The sequence below is a fragment of the Chenopodium quinoa genome, unplaced genomic scaffold (genome assembly GCF_001683475.1).
Source record: "Chenopodium quinoa cultivar QQ74 unplaced genomic scaffold, ASM168347v1, whole genome shotgun sequence".
NCBI classification, from domain to species: domain Eukaryota; kingdom Viridiplantae; phylum Streptophyta; class Magnoliopsida; order Caryophyllales; family Amaranthaceae; genus Chenopodium; species Chenopodium quinoa.
Genome location: NW_018742204.1, coordinates 14,171,238 through 14,189,624, shown reverse-complemented (window position 1 = coordinate 14,189,624; position 18,387 = coordinate 14,171,238). Strand labels below are relative to the sequence as shown.

Below are 18,387 nucleotides of genomic sequence, written 5' to 3'. Positions count from 1 at the left end.
AGTGTATTTTGGCACAATAGGACTAGAATTGGGATTTAGTGATTGAATTGCTGTTGCACCTCCAAAAGACAGGTAGTAGTCACCTTCTTTGTGACGAAACATGGGATTAGTATTTCTGATTGGTGCATCTGATATGATGTATTCTTTCTGGTGCTCCAAAACAGTCTTAAAGTTCTCAATGTCATCTTCAAACAAAGTTCCTCTCATTTCATTCCCCTAACAACACACCATTAAAACGGATCAGAACGTGTCTAATTTTTTTAGTTAACTACACAACAAAATTCAAAGCACTATATATACCTCATCATCTTCAAATACAAGCTTTTGGAAAGCTTTCTTGCCTTCTAGATATTTAGCAGGAGACTTCTCCTTCACCTTAACCTTGATCTTGTACCTCTTGTTTTTTGGAGTTATCTTATCAAGAGGCACATATTGAGGTTTCATCTAGTTCATTTACATACAAGAAAAGGTTATTCCATAGCATTTAACAATCTTATAGGTTGTATAGAATTACTTAACTTGAGATTATTGGTGAACATTGTTCCAAAATGTTGATATATTTTGTTCACAAATCAAGGTATATAAGTTATATTGTGCAATTTAACAAAGAAACATGTTCTTTAACATTAGCCAAATAATTATACAAAATTTGGGTAATCAACTCTAAATGACATATTTTTGTGAAATGTGTAACACATATAAAATCAGAATTCAAAAAGCAAAGGGTTCTAGATGTATTAGTATTTTTTCTTAGGCAAGTAAAATGCATCCTAAGAAGCACTTAATTTCTGAATTAGCAGTAATAATTAAGCTTTTGTTTCACAAATAAGCCGAATAATGTAATCAGAAAGTATTACATAAACTAACAGTGAAGTTGATGTTTTTTTACATAAATAAAATACACCCTAAGCAACACTAAATTTGTTGAATGTAGCAGTAATAATTAAGTGTCATTTTTTAAAATAAGTGTAGCAATTTTATTAGTCAATATCAAATAAATTGACAGTAAAGGAGTTGGAAACACTATTAGAAAGATAGAAATGTGGTTCGTAATAAGAACCATATGAACTATGTATTAGCAAGTTAGTAATCTTAGATATAGGCTTGTAACACAACATTAAATGAAAGAAAACATGCTCAAAGCTGAAAACAGAACAAGGCTAGCAACTTAACCAAATTATGGTAAAAAAACATCTCTTGAAACTAAATATAGAAGTCCTATAATAACAAGAAGTGCAACAAAGATACTCATAAAGTAATAACAGTTAACACCATTAATGAGGGCATGCTATTTATTGAAGACATGTAAGAAGTAAATTCTGTAAAGAAATAAAAACAAGAACATTAATGCACATACCTTAACAATCGAAAAGTATGAGCTGCCAGCTGCAGAGATACTATTTTTTAAGAGAGAAATGAGATAAGCATGTTGAAGGAAGAAGGTTCTTTTAAATAGAACAAGGACAACACATGAACTCACATTTTTTTAAAGAGGAAAAGGCTCCTGATTGGCTGAGAATTCATAATGTGTATTGTCCAGTGGAAATAAACTTACCATGATGATACTTGGTTAACCAATAGATATTTCACTGCTGAAATTTTATTGGGACTTATGAATATTGCAAAAAATTTTGGATAACTTCTCTATTAATTCTTGGAAGTGTAACAATAGTTTTTTTTTAAACTGAACCTTTTTATTTTAATATTTGTTTAATATAATTTTTACAAGGCATTTTTTAAAGATGCTTTTTAGGAGATCATCAAATATATCTCTTTTAAAAATTAGTCTCCTATTATTAAATATATGTAGTCTTATATTACACATTATATGCTAATTAAATAATATATGTAATATGAAGATGAAAATTGATTTATAAATATCAAAATAGTCAGGCCATATATAGACTAATTGCAAACAATGTATTGTTGTGCATACAAAAAAGGCTACAAAATATAACAACATGTTCATAGTACTTCCTATGGTAAAGAACAGGGGAAAAAAGTGCTGTTATAAAATGACTACCAAAGGAAGAAATCAAAACAAACTTGCCTGACAAATGTGTGTTCATGCCAAAAAGAACTACTGCTATAACACATAGTCTGCAAGTGTTTTACACTGTGCCAAATGAGAAGCATGCATCACCAATGCCTAGAACAACTGCAGAACAAAGACACAAATATAAATCTCTATATAATATGGTAATTCGTAGACAAATTTCCCTAGATATATATATATAAAAAGATTGCATACCAGAAATTCAACCTTATTTAGAATCACTCCAGTTAGATCATATTGGCTAGCCTCAAAACCTCATAGGACACGATGTTTCGAACAGCTGATGATGAGACAGAATCAGATTGCTGAGTTGTATACACTGTCACTTCTTTAGACTTTTTTTCACGTGAAAGAGCAACATACAGCTGACCATGCGAGAAGCATGGCTTTGGGAGGTATACTAAAACACGACTGAGAGTCTGGCCCTGAGACTTGTTTATAGTAATAGCAAAGCTGAGCTTAAGAGGAAATTGTATCCGTTCAAACTGAAAAGGATACTTGGAAGAAGTTGAAGGCCTTAAGTTCACGCGTGGAACAAAATAAAATGTTCCTTTATAATGGCCATTGGCTATTTCACAAATAATTGAATTAGGAAGAAAGTGTCTACAAATAAGGCGAGTACCATTACACATCCCCTTAGATGGTGCCAGATTACGCAACAAAATTACAGGACTGTTAACCTTAAGCACAAGTTGATGCGGGCTCATCCCTCCTAGGAAAAGTGTGTTCAGAAATTCTGTTGGATAGAGGCTGCAATTATCATCAAGGATTGAATCGTAGCTTAAATAAACAGTAGGTGTGCCAGGAAACTATTTAATTAAGTAGTCATTTATGGAATCAACTTCCTCATTCATTGGTGTGAGGATTGCTCTTTCATTGAATATGCCACTATCAAATGTTGGATTCGAAATTTCTGGGAAAATCATTGCAGTTAGCACAGAAACTGAATCCTCATTTGCAACTATATTCTGAACTATGTGTTCAGGTAGCTGTACATTAGCACTTTCATCTGATTGTAATTGGCCATTGCCCAAGGCTAAGAGAAAAGCTGAATAGACTAAGTCTTCCTTAGCTCTGATGTTCTCTGTTAACCGAAATTTGACTAAAAGGGGCCAAATGTAAGAGCTGACAACACTAACACCAACAGCTTCTCTTTGTGAACGGCGGGGCAAAATAGGCAAAAATTGTCTAAAATCTTCCCCAAAGACAATTACTTTTCCACCAAATGGCTGATCAAGATGGCAGAGATCGCGCAACAACAAAACCAATGATTCTATATTCTCTTTACGAGTCATAGACGCTTCATCCCAAATTATCAGGGCAGCAGCTTTGATTTGAGCAGCTAAGCTTCCCTGCTTTGGGAAATCACAAGCAAGTGATACCTCTGAATCAAGTGAAATTTTAAACCTCGAGTGAGCTTATCTGCCAGATGGAATATTAGAAGCAGCGATGCCTGATGTCGCTGTTGGCAGCAGAATCTTACCTGCCAAACGTACTTCGGCATATAAAGCATTATAGAGAAATGTCTTGCCTGTCCCACCTGGCCCATCAACAAAAAAACAACCAGGTTTCTCTTCATTGACATAAGCCATTATGCTATTGAATGCATTTTCTTGAGCTTCGTTGAGTTTCTCTCGACAATCAATGCATTCTGGAGGAATTGGTGCTTCAAGTGCATCTTCGATATACTTTGTGATGCGTATTTCATTACTGTCTTCTTCAATCAAATGGCCTAGGCCAAAATCCTCCAATGACTTTTCCGTGGCTTCTAAGTTTTTCTCAATGTCTCTTACAGTTAGCCTCATCACTTTTTCTTGCTGGTTGGGATTTTGATATGCAAAATCTTCAGAGAGTGAAGTATAAAACTGCAACCAGAGAGCATTTGGGTTACTTGGTTGGCAAAAGATCAATAGAGTTACAAACAGCTGCCTCAGTGCAGAAGGCATTTGTGCTTCTGATGCTTCCTACAAACATAATGTAACTACACTGTCTTGTTGAAATAACCCGAGCTTGATTGCAGCTTCCTGGAAGGTAGGGTAAAGCACACCATCTATAGTTCTAAGATGATCAAATGAGACAGGACTAATAACTTTACCAAGCAATAAATGTAAGAAGAAGCGTTCTCCTTCTGCTGGGCTCACAAAAGCCATTCGCCCAACATTTTTTTTTTGTAACTTCTTCTAATCCATATTTTCTTGCTAGCTTCCCACCTATAGTGTGCTATTATTTCAGTGTATCGATACCCTGTGCCTCCAGGGATGCTTGCATTTAGCCTAAAGAATTCTAGCAAAGCAGTAGTACTTCTCTTTTCATCTTGCACAACAGAACCAAGCTGCTCATGAGACCTCATATAAATAGTTGGAAAATTTGTCAAAAATAAGCCAACCTTTGTCCGGTTCGCTTAAAATAAGTCAACCTTTCGATTAACTCAGAATAATCCAACCTTTATAGGGTATTAACTTTAAATGAGTCAAAATCTGTTGTAACCGGTTATTAAGGTTAATTGTGACACGTGTTAGAATATGATTCATCATTTTACTATTAATAATTAATTAGGATATATTATATGATTAATTATAAAAAAACTAATAATTATAAATTTCAAAAAAAATAAAAAAAAAAAGAAAAAAACCCCAACCCCCTCACCCTCCCCTACCAGCTCACCCCCTCCCCTACCAGGCCGTCAGTAGTCGGCAACCACAAATTCCCCGGCGCCGGCACCGACGACCTCTCCACCCACCCACGACGCCCCCACCCTTTCCCTTCCCTTTCCTTTCCCCTTTCCCTATCCCCCTTTCCCCACCCTGTTACCCCCGTCCTTCCCCTTCCCCACCGTCAATCGACACCCCAAAACCCTTGAACCCTGATTCCGATTTTGTTAGGGTTTTGTTAGGGTGGGTTAAAGAGTTTGGGGGGTCGACAGATGGTAAAGAAGGGGAAGGAGGGGTCGACTTCTACAGGGAGACGAGGGAGGGGGGTTGTTTCCGTTAGGGGGTGAAGGGGAGGGGGTGGTGTCGTGTCGGGGTGGGGAAAGGTGAATGGGGAAGGGGAAGGAGTGGGGTTGGGTGGGAGCATCATGGGTGGGCGGTAGAGGCCGTCGGTGTCGGCGCCGGGGAATTTTGTGGTCGCTAGCCATCGGCGGCCTGGCAGGGGAGGGGGGTGAGCTGGGGTTGGGGTTTTTTTCTTTTCTTTTTTTTTTAAATTTATAATTATTAGATTTTTTATTAATTAATTATATAATAATTCCTAATTAATTATTATAAGAAAAATGACAAACCACATGCTGACACGTGTCACAATTAACATTAATAACCGGTTAATAAACGGTTGCAGGTCACTTGACTCATTTAAAGTGGATACCCTATAAAGGTTGGATTATTCTGAGTTAATCGAAAGGTTGGCTTATTTTGAGCGAACCGGACAAAGGTTGGCTTATTCTTGATAAATTTTCCTCAATAGTTTGCATATTTGGTAGGTGCACTGGAAGGAGCTGTACAGAAGGAGTCATCTCAAAGAGATCAAATCCAAATATTCTCTAAGCCGCCTCACATGGTGAAACCCATCTACCAGCTTGGAAAGCATCAATTTCATCAACTACTTGATTTTGTTCACCAACAACATTAAAATATACACGATCATGACCTTTGTACACATATTTGTACAGGTATTTGACTGCTTGAATAGTTGAACAGACTTCTACATTTAGATGGCAGTCAAATAGCATAGATAAATATGGATTATAAGGTATAACCCAACGGTTATCAAGATTAGCACCGCGAATTCTTACATGCTCACCAGTGTTCCTTCTTCTGTACATGGGAAAACCATCTTCATTTGTGGTAGTCTCCTCTAAATATGGCTTAGGGTAGCTGTACTTACAAAGAACTTCATTGCCATGATTTTTTTTCATACATGCACATTTAGGATTTAAACTACCACATGGACCATGCATCATGTGGCCAAGAACAATTTTGCGTAACTGAGGACATTCAGTTGAAGGGATTTCTGCAGCTACAAATTTGTCATAATCAGAAGGCCCCTTTAGCTTGTATGAATCTTCCAATATAATTAAAAAGTGAGCATGAGGTAGACCTCTCTTTTGAAATTCCACAACATAGACCATAGCTGCAACTTTTCCAAAAACTATGTCTTCCATTATTTTTTTCTTCAGAGCTATTAGCTTTGCTCTGAAAATCCGAGCAACAATGTCTGGCCGATCACATGCAACTTCTCCAGGAGCTAGCTCAGCAGTGATTTCAAGCCATTTGGCATTACACGTCATCGTTACAAACAAACCAGGCTTGCCAAAGCGCTGCACAAGAGCCATTGCATTTAAGTACCTTCGCTTCATATCTCGTGGACCACCAATGAAGGTTGGAGGCAATATCACTCTATGACCAATGTTGTTGACACTTGTTTCTCCATCTTTAACTGTATCCAAAATACCTTGGTACAAATCAGCTCTTATTGTCTGCTGATTTCGCCTAAAAAAATCAAGCCTTGTGTTCTCAATTTTAACATACATATCCACAATGTACTGTTGAAAACATCGTCCTCCCCGAAGTAGCATGTTCCCTGGCCTTATATGTATCTTGTAGGCATAGTATTCCCGAGGGGATATATGCCTTTTAGTGGTGCCTGAATTATCTGCTGCACCTGTATGCAGACAACAAAATGGAAATTAATTTAGCTATTTAGACATGCAAGAGTACGAGACAACATAATTTGAAGTAGCTATAATTGAGCACGTACGTTTTGCTTCCTCTGCCAACAGGTCCTCTTCAGTATGAACAACACAGGAAGAAACAGGGTTAACATCCATCATAGCCTTTTTCTGTGCACTGGCATAATCCTTCCTAAGACCCTGTGTCCAACCACAATCGCCACTTGGAAATAAAAGAGGAAATGGATCATAACATCCATAATAGTGTTATATTCGATGAGGCACAGTGGATCTCCCTGATACAACTATGTATGGGCTGTTAGATTCACTGGAAGACGCGTTCTCTGGCCATATAGCAGCCACTTCATCAGTTGAAGGTGCATTATACACACACTGATCTAGAACTGTGCTCTGGTTAATGATTATTTGTGTAGTCTCAGTTACTGTGAGTTCTCGTAAGGATCTAAAAAAGCGAGCATATGGATTTACACTCATGAAACGCATTAGAATGTTTACTATGTCTTCCCTCACTTCAGGGAAAATTTCTGTCCTTCGCGTAGCTTCATAATGTGCATCATAAAAATAAAGCTGCAGGTATTTAGGCACTTCATTGTCAGGCAGTAAATCTGGCAAGTGATGATAAATTTGGCCATGTAATAAGAAAACAAAGATCCCTTTCACAGAGCTAGCATTTGTTTTGCCTCCAAGCGAGCAAAATGCAAACAAGTTATTATACATACGAGCATATTTTTTGAAATGCAATGAGTCTTCATCTTGAGATGTGAAAAGCCGATGCAGCTCAGGAGGAATGTTATTCGTAGCAATTTTAGTACTCCAATTGCCACAACAAAAGTGAAGCCATTCATACTGAAATTTCTTAGCACCACATTTAAGACAATAATGAGGTGCTTCCAACTGTAAAGAGGTCAATGGAAGGGGCTGACCAATAGCAGCAGCTGGTTCATCTAGAAAATAGGATACTAAAATCATATTCCTACTAACACTGAGAAATTTTAGGCAAAAGAACTGAAGATATACTTACTAATTTTTTTTTGCTTAGGTTTGTTTTGGTTGCCTTTAACCCCCTTTTTTTTTACAGTGTTTCTCAGCGCACCCTGTGCACTGGTTTCACCATATTCACTATATACACACAGATAAACAAAGAAGTTAGTGTAAGCACGACTATAAAATAAAAATAAGTGCACTCCAATATTTAAGGTTTCACAACCTTACTGAATAATCTACTGAAAGATTTGCTGTTGTTTGTAAAGTACCACAAGTAGTAGTTCCTGCTTCTATTAAGAAACCCACAAGTGTTTGCAAACCTTAAAACATAAGAAAATGCTACCTGGTTACCTTTGTTTTTCCCCTTAGTTTGTTTTGTATTTTTTTGGAAGATTTTGCTTTGGGGCCTCTATTTGTGCACTGATTTCGACAAGCTCACTAAATGTACAAATGCAAGGACAAATCCTCTAAGCAAAATAAATTCATAGCACATAATACTGATGATAGGTTTAGAACACAAATTCTAACCTAGCTGAAACTGGGTCAGAAAGAGCATCAATTGCTCGTGAACGCTTTCTAGAACGTTTCCTAACGTAGTCTGCATATCCAGGTTCCTTACCTGGAAGCCCAAGCAGTTAAATATCAGTGACAATTGCACTGGCCATAATATTGTTAAGCGCAAATCAATCCTAATATAAAATATGCTCCAATGTGAACAATTTCTTTTTTTTTAAAAAAAAAAGCCAAAATAGTTCTCCAACCCCCTAGTTGAAATGTACATACTCATTTAAATTATCACGTCTTTCTAAAATCTTTCTTGTAGTAATAACATATATGAGCAAGGCCTGCAAATAAAATGTTGGTTCATGCTTAGTAAATCTAATTAAGCATGAATAGAAAACAACTAATAACTGATAGTTCAAAAGCAGCAACAAGCCAACCAAAATATATACCAAACATAACACCGAGAATTTCATTTAATTAAAACAAACATAATGTAGTACATAGAACATTGCTACTGAAAACGAAACTATTACACCCCATAGTGTAATAAACTAAAACATAGAGAAGACAATAAAAGCTACTTAAACATCAGAAACCCTGGAAACGCAAAATATTTAAGCAGCAGCATAACCCTAGTATTCTAGATAAGTCAGGGATACAAGAACTCCTATTTAAAACTTCCTACGCTTAAAAACTGTTTCTAAGTCAGCTGGGATTGGAACAGATATATCACTTGGGATCGAAGCAAGATGTGCTCTAGGCCGGTTACTAAAAGAAGATGAAGCCTTTGGCTTGCGAGGGGCAGCTGGAAGCAATGCAGGACTTGGGATCTTGTTTCCACCAGACTTGGGTGTCACATAGTCAGCTTCACCAAGGAAAGGAGCTAGATGCAGGTCTCCTTGCTTGCCTAGAACGCGTTCCCTTATAGTCATGTAGCTTTCTCTAGCTAATGAGCATTTGATGCCAGAGTAAACACCATTGCCATAATTCAGGTCCACTATGTCCACATTGTAAAAAGCACGTAGAAACTTCACGCCTCTCCTTGCAGCAGCTTGCTTCGCACCCTTACAAGTCCCATTCAAAGAGCTACAAATGCAATCCATTCCAACACTGGAAGGAGTATATATTGTCAGCCAGGACACCCATTTATTCGCAGCAAGCTCAGCTGCTTCTATGCTAGAAACCCTAGCCTTAGTTGCCATTGCAACGACACAGAGAACATCAATGTAGTCAATGGGTGATGCAGTTGGCACTTTGTTTTTTGACTGGGATCGCAGGCCATTTAGTTCGAACATTCACTGTGGGATTATTTAGTGATTCCAACGAAATGCGCTTCATTTCATACAAGAAGGCACATTGATCCAATTTGTAGATATTCTCTGAAGTAATGTCAATGATATGCAGCCCATACTGAGCTCCATGAAGCGAATAGTTTGCTTTGCAGCATTTTCACGAGAAGCATCCAGTGTAGCATCAACACCACCTTCAAAGATGTAAGGTGACAGGATACAATTCATGACCAACTTTAGGTTCACAGCATTCCCATCATCACCTGCAAGGGAGTAGGTTGGAGCAGGTAACCTCAAGAACCCGACAACCTGGTTGAGCAAGCTCTGGAAAGAAATGGCTACTTTGAGTGGTTCTGACCCCATCACCTGTGCGAACGATTAATGTATCACATCAGAAGGCAGTCTACAGCAGGAGCCAGGTAGAGCCAATGATAACCTTACATTGCAGCTCCAACATCTCAGCTAATCTTAAAATAAACTACATCCCTAACCAACAAAAACCTCCTAATAACCATAAGACACAAGGGTATACACTGGAGGGTAAGGCCAGCAGTTTAGGGATACATGCCTTGACAACTAACAGATTCAACTAACAACAACAAGCACATGTATATTAAGACAAAAATAAATAATCGTCTAACACAAAACCATCACCACAAATAACAAAATATGTGCCTAGACAACTAACAACTAAAGAAAACAACATACAGTGTTGCAGGACTCAATAACAATAGCCAAACATAATAACATCAAGCTATTCACATGCACAGACATAAAAATGCATATATAAATAACAAAAAGAAAACACAAAAACACCAGGTTCTATAAGTATAGACAACAATTAACAGTAAGCAAGCAGAAGATGCAGACTTACAGCAATCTATGCAACACAAGGAATGCAGCACACCTAGTTCAGATCACCTGCCAACACAACAGAAACCAAGCATCACTAATCTATGATCCAATAACAAAATTTCAACCTCAATAACATCTGCTCGAATTGAGTATTCATATAAACAAAAATGACAACTCTATAAGGTTAAAAAATTAATCATTTTAGACCAAAGTGTTAGAAAGTGCAAACCTCAAAAACACCATTGCTTGACTTGATTTTTAAAAAAACAGCACCACAAAAGGGCACATTTAAACAGCCAAAATCCACAAAAACTTAGAAATCCCAAATTATGTAAGTTGCAAAAACTTTGTAATTATCAAGCACCCCCTTTTTGCAAAGAAATTTTCAGAATAACCAAAATATGAACCTTTGTTGCATTACTATGACAACAAATCCAATTCTTTTGCTAGAAACCCAACCAAAATACCCATCTAACCGAACAAAAACTATTTACATGATCATTAGTTATGGCTAGAGGTGGGCAATGCATTTTTCTTATACAAACTAAGATAAGCAACAGTCCATATTATACATTCAATTTGGTACGAATATATGTGTACAATGTCCAAAGCATCAATCCAAGTTTAATACAGTAGTCATACACTTAAGTTTAATATAATGTAAATGGGGCTAAATTGATCCAATATTCAAAGCAATAGAAACATAAAGCAATTGAACACTACCTCAACTGGAGATTTTGTTTGTTATTTTGCTCTCTTTCTGTATTGTTGAAACCCTTACCTTTACTGAGCAACGCCAAGAGAAGCAGCTCCCTTTATATAGAAAGTAACATGTAACTTTTGCACCCAACAACCACTTGCTAAGCATGATTACACAAAATTAATACAATAACACATATACCCTCAAATGCATTTTTGCATAGGTAATCTAAAGCATGCGCATAAGGGTGCAGAAGTACACATATGAAACCAGCAGACAGCCCTATTACCCAGTAGGTAACAAGGTATATCTACATCAACAAGCAATTCAAATTCAACTAATATCCAACAATGATAGTAGTCTAAATTCAAATTAAGCAAATAATAATAAGGCAAATGGAACATATATCTTGACACAAATTAGATTAGATTTTCCTTAAGATTGAAATCCAAATGTACATAGAACACTAATCTGAACAAATCTAATATTCATGAAATTTTTAAATACAATAATACATCATTAAGTAAACACACCACAGTAACATTCAAGTTAAGCTAAAAAACAAAATAATTCTAAACCCAAAAAATTCTAGCTTTTAACCAACAGGTAATAAGATGATGCTCCATCATTAGGGATACTCAATCCTTGTGCTTAAGAAAAGCAGCAAAGCTATCAACTGTGACATAAAGCAAGCAATTGCTTATTTCCAAGATTTGTAAACATTTTCATAGTTCAAATTAGTAAAATTACCAAGACCAACAAACTAATAAATCCTAAGGGAACCCAAAATAACGAACAATTTTTACAATCCAACTATCAAAACATTGAAAATAAACCAATCACAAGCTTAGTACTCCAAAATAAGTGAAAATTTGCTCTATTTTTGTACAAACTAATCTTAAAACCGAATCACCACTCAATGGATAAACCTAAACTTACAAGCAATAATTGTACAATAAATTTGTAACTTAAAATTCAAACTACCAAAAAATACAAATTTTACAAATTTAAGATAAACAACTACAATAGTACAATCATTATTAGTACTCCAACGCCTACAAAAAATAAGAACTTTTGCCTAAAAAATTACAATTTAGTAGTTGAAGGATGAAAAACTTTGAGCAATTCCAGCAGCTATCCACCATAAAAGAAGAGTGTACACAACGTGGCTTGTAATGGAGCTATCAGCACGCACGTGGAAAAAAAAAGAGGAAAAGCTTGAGCATGCAAGTGGCAACTGTACAAGGAACACCCACAGTAAGGACAAAAGAGTAATTAAACTTTTTGAAGGGACTTTTGTAAGGGTAAAAAGGGAAGGACACTGTTCATAAGCATAGGAAAGCATAAACCATTTTCTCACCAATTTGGCTTTTAAGGGTTATAGTGTTGGTTTTTCTTTATATATATATATATATATATATATATATATATAGGGATTTGCTAGAATGAGAAATAAGAAATGAGAAAAGAAATCTCCACCCTTAGATTTTAGTAACCACCAACGGCTCAGATTAGAACATTAAAAATTCACCCTTCTCTTTCATCCCCCTCCCACGTTTCTATTTCATATGTATGGCTGGTTTCCTTTCTTTCTCTCTCCTCTCTTTTCTCTTTCCCTTATTTCCGTTTCCTTTAAACTTATCTTTTTTTCATTTACATTGGCTCTTAATTTATGCAAGCAACAACTCCCACCGACTGAAGACCAATTCAAGGTAAATTTGACGGTTTTTTCCCCTTTTTTCACAATTTTACTTTTAGGGGTTCCCAATTAAAGTTATTGGGGTTCCCAATTAAAGTTATTGGGATTTCCAATCAAACGTTTCTTATTGCTTTTGATCAATCATAATTTTAGTTTCAGGGATCTGCAATTAAATAAAGTTTTTGATTTTTATTTTACAAATTCTACAATATTTGTTAATTATGGTTTTTAAAAATTGGTCTTTTTTACCCAAAATTTGTGTTTATTGATTCATTTGTTACGAAACCTATGATACTCTTGGAAATGGTTAGTGGCCTAGTGCCTTGATATATTGGTTGTTGTGTTTAATGATTAGTGGAATAAGAAACATATTAGCTCCTTTTTTTGAGATCTAAAATATATACTACGTAATAGGCAGAGTTACTCTTGGCTGTATCATTTTTTTTGCATTCATAATTTGAATTTTCGGATATTATTAGATAACAAAAAATGATTTTGTGAAACCTATAAGCTCAAACGGTAGAGCATTGTGCATTTTCACAAGGTTGTGGGTTCGATTCCCTCATGGGTTATCAGTTAGTCGTAATTTGTTGTTTCCTGAGTTATAGTTTTGGCATTATTGCATTAATTGTATACTGAAATCAATATAGCAATGGAGCATGTAAAAATGGAGCTGAACCAAATAGAAATGCAGATAATAATTATTCAAGATAAATATATATCTGTCATTCAATCCCAATCACAAAATCAATTACATGTCCATGTGAGACAAAAAATGGAATAACTCTGCAAACATTCAATAGCCAAATTAAACCCAACACCGTCTGAAGTGCCTATATATTGTTAATAAGGAATAACTAACCAAAGAAGAGAATCAAGCCTCTTTCATAGGGCAATTGCGACTATCATGTTGTGCATATTTTCCACATGATTTACAGAGTCTGTGTCGCTTTTGCTTATCTTTAATAGCCTTCTCTTTCCCACTTGGAATTCTCTTGCCACTTCCTTTAGTTATTGAATGCTTTGGTGGATGAATATCAATTTTCACTGGAATGGTAGACTCCACATATGCTTCCAAATCATTTGTCTTGTTATCTACACAAACATTGGTACTCTCGAGCAAAGATTTTTTTAAATCTATGATCCCATTCCTTAAAACACGAATTTTATCAATATCATAACCGACCAATTCTGCATAACCATGAAAATCTTTCCATAACTAAGATATTTCTATATTAGCAAGTTGAATTTGAGAACAACCTTCATCTACAACAGTATCCATATCAAATATAAGTGAACAAGTTGCACTTTTAGTCCATCTGTGAACAATATAATATGATGGTATTGCATCAATTCCTCTGCCCTTGAAAACACAAAGAATATGACGACATGGAATGCCATCTTGTTCAAATAACTTACATGAGCAATGAGCCACATTGTCCAAAGTATTATAAGATACAATTCTTTGCTTTGGTTTCCAAGGATTACTGTCATGAACTTCAAATATTATACTTCCATTTTCCTCTTTGGTCTCCTTAACTCCACAATACATACAAGAACACCAAAATTCCTTTTGAAAGACTTAAAAATTTGCATGAGTATAAATATCTCTTGCATGCTTTTCTATACTATGATTTGTCTTCAATATAGGAAGTGAATGTGATGTGTCATGATCAGATTTTTTTTGGTTATGCCTCTGCCTGTCGATAATACTTTCATATCGAACCCAAAATTCAACCAAATTGAGCCACTTATCTGTAAGACTACCAAATACTGAATTTTCACTTTCAGAAATAGAAGTTGTTCTAAATAAACCAGCCAAGAACAAGTCTTTGAAGTATGCAGGTATCCATGAGTGTCGTATCTCGTACATAGAAGAGAACCACTCGTTTTTTGTGAGCTCAAACTCATTAACAACTTGTGTCCAACTATGCTCAAATTCCTCTGGAGTCTCTGATTGCCACACACATGATTTAAATTTATCTTGAAAATCCTCGTTACTATTAAGACTTCCACCTACCTTCTCAGAAACGTTTTTTAAAATATGCCACATGCAAATCGATGAGAAGAGGTATCAAATATATTTTTTATTGCAGCTTTCATTGCTGGATCTTGATCGGTGATTATGCATCTAGGTTTATGACCACCCATTGCTTCTAAGAACTTCTCAAACAACCAAGTAAAGGATTCAGTTTTCTTATCACACAAAAATGCAGCACCAAATGTAATGCATCGTCGATGATGATTTCTTCCGGTAAATTGAGCAAATATCATTGTGTATTTATTTGTTCCATATGTCGTATCAAAAGAGACAATATCACCGAAAGTGGCATAATTTTTTCTCCCAATGCCATCAGCCCAGAAAAAATACTTTAACCGATGTTCATCATCTACCTCATATGCAAAATAACAAGAAGGATCAAGTTCTTTTTTTCTTTCAAAATTCTCTTTAAACATCTGTGCATCATAATCACTGATCATAATTTTAAGTCCTGTTTGATAATTTTGAAGGTCTTTTTACGTACATCCAACTTTATCATATCCTCCAACTTGATGTTTAATCAACTGATATGCTTTGGCAGGTCCTATATTGGCTCGACTACATGTGAATAAAACAGCCTTATGCATAGAATTAACCTTTCTTGCCGATCTCAAAAGGTGTCTCTTTGTAGGAGTTGCAAGTGCATGGGTATGGTGCTCAACAAACTCCTTAATCTCATATTTACCCTCTTCCGTTCGCTTGATTTTGATTTTGGCACCACACCCTTCTCTTGTTTCTTTCAACCTTTTAGATTTACCCCCATTCATAGATTGATTTGTAGGTTGATTATAACCTTCTTTAGAACACAAAAAATATTTCCATATAACAAAACCAGTCTTCTTATCTTTCACCTCTGTCGAAGACCTAACGCTAAAACCAATATTATGTGCATACCGTTTGTAAAATTCTGCTCCTTCATCTAAGTTATTAAATATCATTCCTAGTGATGGCCTGACATTATCCATTGCCTTGATTGCCTTCATAAGGGGTAACAATAAGCATGTATCAAATAAGTAAAAGATATTATAATTGATGATGTAATTAAAAAATACATTAATGGTGTGCTATTGTTAGATACTACAGAGTATGAAATTTTAAGCATTTTTTATTAATGAATAAAAATTGAATGTATGTACCTATTCCATATAAACACACAAAGACAATAATCAATCAAAGAAAACCCCAAAATCATGTACTATCAAGTTAACCACTTGATTTAATATTAATAAAAAAAAAATGCAAACAAACGAACAAGAATTTTTCAAGCCAACAATTATCAAGTCTAGGTATTATTAAAAAAAATAAAAAAACAAATACCAGTCCATACCTCAATTGTGATTGAAATTGTTGGTCAAAGCAGCAAGATAATACTATTGTAAAGGTGCAATTTTTGTCGTTTTAGCCGATCACATAATTTTTTGGTCAATTGATCAATTAAAGGAGAATGAAGAGCTTATTGAAAAAAAAGGAACTGAAATAGAAACGTGGGAGGGGGATGAAAGAGAAGGGTGAATTTTTAATGTTCTAATCTGAGCCGTTGGTGGTTACTAAAATCTAAGGGTGGAGATTTCTTTTCTCATTTCTTATTTCTCATTCTAGCAAATCCCTATATATATATATATATATACTTTCTCTGTTCTTTTTTACTTGACATGTTTCTTTTATCACGCTTGCCAATGCAAAACTTTAGCTATCAATAACTTTAATTCTTCATAAGTAAAAATTATAAAATTTGTATATTACAATAGTACTTATTGAGACGAATTAAAAAAGATATCATATGAATATAGTTTTCCTTACATATCATTCACAAAAGACGGTCAAAGGAGAGGTGGTAAATAGTGTAAAAGTCAAAGCGGGTCAAGTAAAAAAGAACGGAGGAAGTATATATATATATATATATATATATATATATATATATATATATTCGAAACATTCTTTACTATATTTTTGCTAATTCAATTAAATTTTACTAAAAGGAAATTATTTTTTGGGTAATTTTATATGTAGTGTGAAGGGCTTGTATAAACATTATATACATTTTTAAATTTTGTATAAAATTTGGAATTCATAACAAAAACATGAGTAATTCAGTGTAATTAGTGTTTATATTTTCAAGATTTCATAACTTTATACGATTTTCTAGTGTGTATTTAATGCTTATATGTAGCCATAAGGGTTATGTATAGTATTTTTTTTTGTAAATTCTATTTTATTTTTTCTTTGCTCAAAAAATAGATGTTATTTTTCCGCTCTTTATTTTTACTTAAAATATACTTGATAAACCCGTATAATGCACAATTAATTTGTTTGTATCTTTTCAAATAAAATATTTTACTAAATATATATTTATCTAATAAACTTTGTGATATTCGCTTTCTTACTACTTGAATTTTTTTATTATAAAATGAATTATTAATTATGTTTCTTATATTTAGATAAATTTCGTAATATAAAAAAGATAATATAATTTCACAAAGTTTATATGTGGCTGGTCTCACCATGTGATTGGGTTAACGTGGTCAGGGGTTACTTGGTTGGTCAAGGGTTACTCGATAAATTAGGGTTTACTTTGCCTGTATTTGGTGTGCCTTAGCCAGCATACGATATGGCCAGTCACACAGAAAACGCGCTAATTTTATTTTTATAATTAATATAAAAATTTAAATCTAAAATAAACCTGGTTTTCATTTATTTAAAATTTTTTTTTAGGCGAAATTGGACTTGGAAACACAAACTTTTGATAAAGTGTATGGGATTTTAATTTTTTTTTTTTTTTGCTATTTTTTTTTTGCACTCCTTATTTTACTTAGATTAATCCGTATGTTCTATTCACCCAATTTCATCTGTTTAAAACTTCTTAACAGCAAGAATTTTTAACAAGGTGCACATGGCAGCATGAATTTTGACTAATAGTTGTGGCAGCACACACTTATTCATTGAGTGCACGGAATGTCATAATTAAAATCCAGCACCGGAGATTATGCTAGAGCAAAATCTTTATATATTATATTACTAAATTTGCTAATTATAACCACAAATTTGGACGTTAAGGTCCAAATTGACCTCAAAACCTTAACAATGACTTTTTATTGCACAAAATCGATGCAATTTTGGTAACTTTTTGCTAAATTTGATTTCAAAATTTTCTCTTTATAAGGATTAAAATAATCCCCAAAATTCTAATTAATCATTTTTCCGCATGCAAATCAAAGCACGCTATCCAAGGCAATTTTTGTAATGATAAGTATTAAATAGGAATCTTAGTTTTCGGGTTTTATTTATGATATATATTATGCACCTAATAAAAAAATTTGTGCTACTATAGCTATTAGCGTACTACAAAGAAAGTGAAAATAGACAATACTTAAGATTGCAACACTTACAAAAATGTTATACTTAATAATCTAACGCAACAATATTTATTTGTAACCTTGGACTAAAATAACAAAAAAAAGTGTTGATCTAGATTATGGCCTTGTTTGGAAAATGGTTGTTGGCCGGTTCACTTGGCTTGTTTGACCAGCTGGAATGTTTGGTTGTTTATAATGACTTTTGAAATTGGCTGTTTAAGC

The 18,387-nt window shown here is 34.6% G+C and overlaps 4 protein-coding genes across 4 annotated transcripts; all 4 read right to left on the bottom strand.

The window, feature by feature from the left end:
• Positions 1 to 2,865: 2,865 nt before the first annotated feature.
• LOC110731803 lies at positions 2,866 to 4,406 on the bottom strand. The gene is made up of 4 exons (XM_021911717.1): positions 4,267 to 4,406; positions 4,042 to 4,114; positions 3,540 to 3,921; positions 2,866 to 3,440 (listed from the first exon to the last, which is right to left on the bottom strand). The coding sequence occupies exons 1-4, from the start codon at positions 4,404 to 4,406 to the stop codon at positions 2,866 to 2,868; spliced, it is 1,170 nt and encodes a 389-aa protein (XP_021767409.1).
• Positions 4,407 to 5,591: 1,185 nt separating this feature from the next.
• LOC110731709 lies at positions 5,592 to 9,430 on the bottom strand. Its single transcript, XM_021911630.1, has 5 exons — positions 8,914 to 9,430; positions 8,253 to 8,343; positions 7,005 to 7,722; positions 6,809 to 6,920; positions 5,592 to 6,712 (listed from the first exon to the last, which is right to left on the bottom strand). Exons 1-5 carry the CDS (start codon positions 9,428 to 9,430, stop codon positions 5,592 to 5,594), a joined length of 2,559 nt encoding a protein of 852 aa, XP_021767322.1.
• Positions 9,431 to 13,645: 4,215 nt separating this feature from the next.
• LOC110731622 (protein FAR1-RELATED SEQUENCE 7-like) lies at positions 13,646 to 14,323 on the bottom strand. The gene is made up of 2 exons (XM_021911523.1): positions 14,032 to 14,323; positions 13,646 to 13,962 (listed from the first exon to the last, which is right to left on the bottom strand). Exons 1-2 carry the CDS (start codon positions 14,321 to 14,323, stop codon positions 13,646 to 13,648), a joined length of 609 nt encoding a protein of 202 aa, XP_021767215.1.
• A 30-nt stretch (positions 14,324 to 14,353) lies between these two features.
• On the bottom strand, positions 14,354 to 15,252 carry LOC110731533 (protein FAR1-RELATED SEQUENCE 5-like). The gene is made up of 2 exons (XM_021911421.1): positions 14,820 to 15,252; positions 14,354 to 14,724 (listed from the first exon to the last, which is right to left on the bottom strand). Exons 1-2 carry the CDS (start codon positions 15,250 to 15,252, stop codon positions 14,354 to 14,356), a joined length of 804 nt encoding a protein of 267 aa, XP_021767113.1.
• Positions 15,253 to 18,387: the final 3,135 nt, after the last annotated feature.

Excerpts from the sequence above, each read along its gene's own strand:
- LOC110731803 (XM_021911717.1), bottom strand. The coding sequence starts at position 4,406 with ATGAGGTCTCATGAGCAGCTTGGTTCTGTTGTGCAAGATGAAAAGAGA. Across the intron at positions 3,922-4,041 it reads GGTTATTTCAACAAGACAGT|TTTTATACTTCACTCTCTGA; the intron begins GTAGTTACATTA and ends CTCTGGTTGCAG. Across the intron at positions 3,441-3,539 it reads TGCCGAAGTACGTTTGGCAG|AGGTATCACTTGCTTGTGAT; the intron begins GTAAGATTCTGC and ends CACTTGATTCAG.
- LOC110731709 (XM_021911630.1), bottom strand. The coding sequence starts at position 9,430 with ATGGCAACTAAGGCTAGGGTTTCTAGCATAGAAGCAGCTGAGCTTGCT. Across the intron at positions 8,344-8,913 it reads CTTAGAAACAGTTTTTAAGC|GTAAGGAACCTGGATATGCA; the intron begins GTAGGAAGTTTT and ends TTGGGCTTCCAG. Across the intron at positions 6,713-6,808 it reads GTTGGCAGAGGAAGCAAAAC|GTGCAGCAGATAATTCAGGC; the intron begins GTACGTGCTCAA and ends GTCTGCATACAG.
- LOC110731622 (XM_021911523.1), bottom strand. The coding sequence starts at position 14,323 with ATGTATTGTGGAGTTAAGGAGACCAAAGAGGAAAATGGAAGTATAATA. Across the intron at positions 13,963-14,031 it reads GGATACTGTTGTAGATGAAG|AATTGGTCGGTTATGATATT; the intron begins GTTGTTCTCAAA and ends ATGGTTATGCAG.
- LOC110731533 (XM_021911421.1), bottom strand. The coding sequence starts at position 15,252 with ATGATCAGTGATTATGATGCACAGATGTTTAAAGAGAATTTTGAAAGA. Across the intron at positions 14,725-14,819 it reads TTCTCATCGATTTGCATGTG|AGACTCCAGAGGAATTTGAG; the intron begins GCATATTTTAAA and ends TGTGGCAATCAG.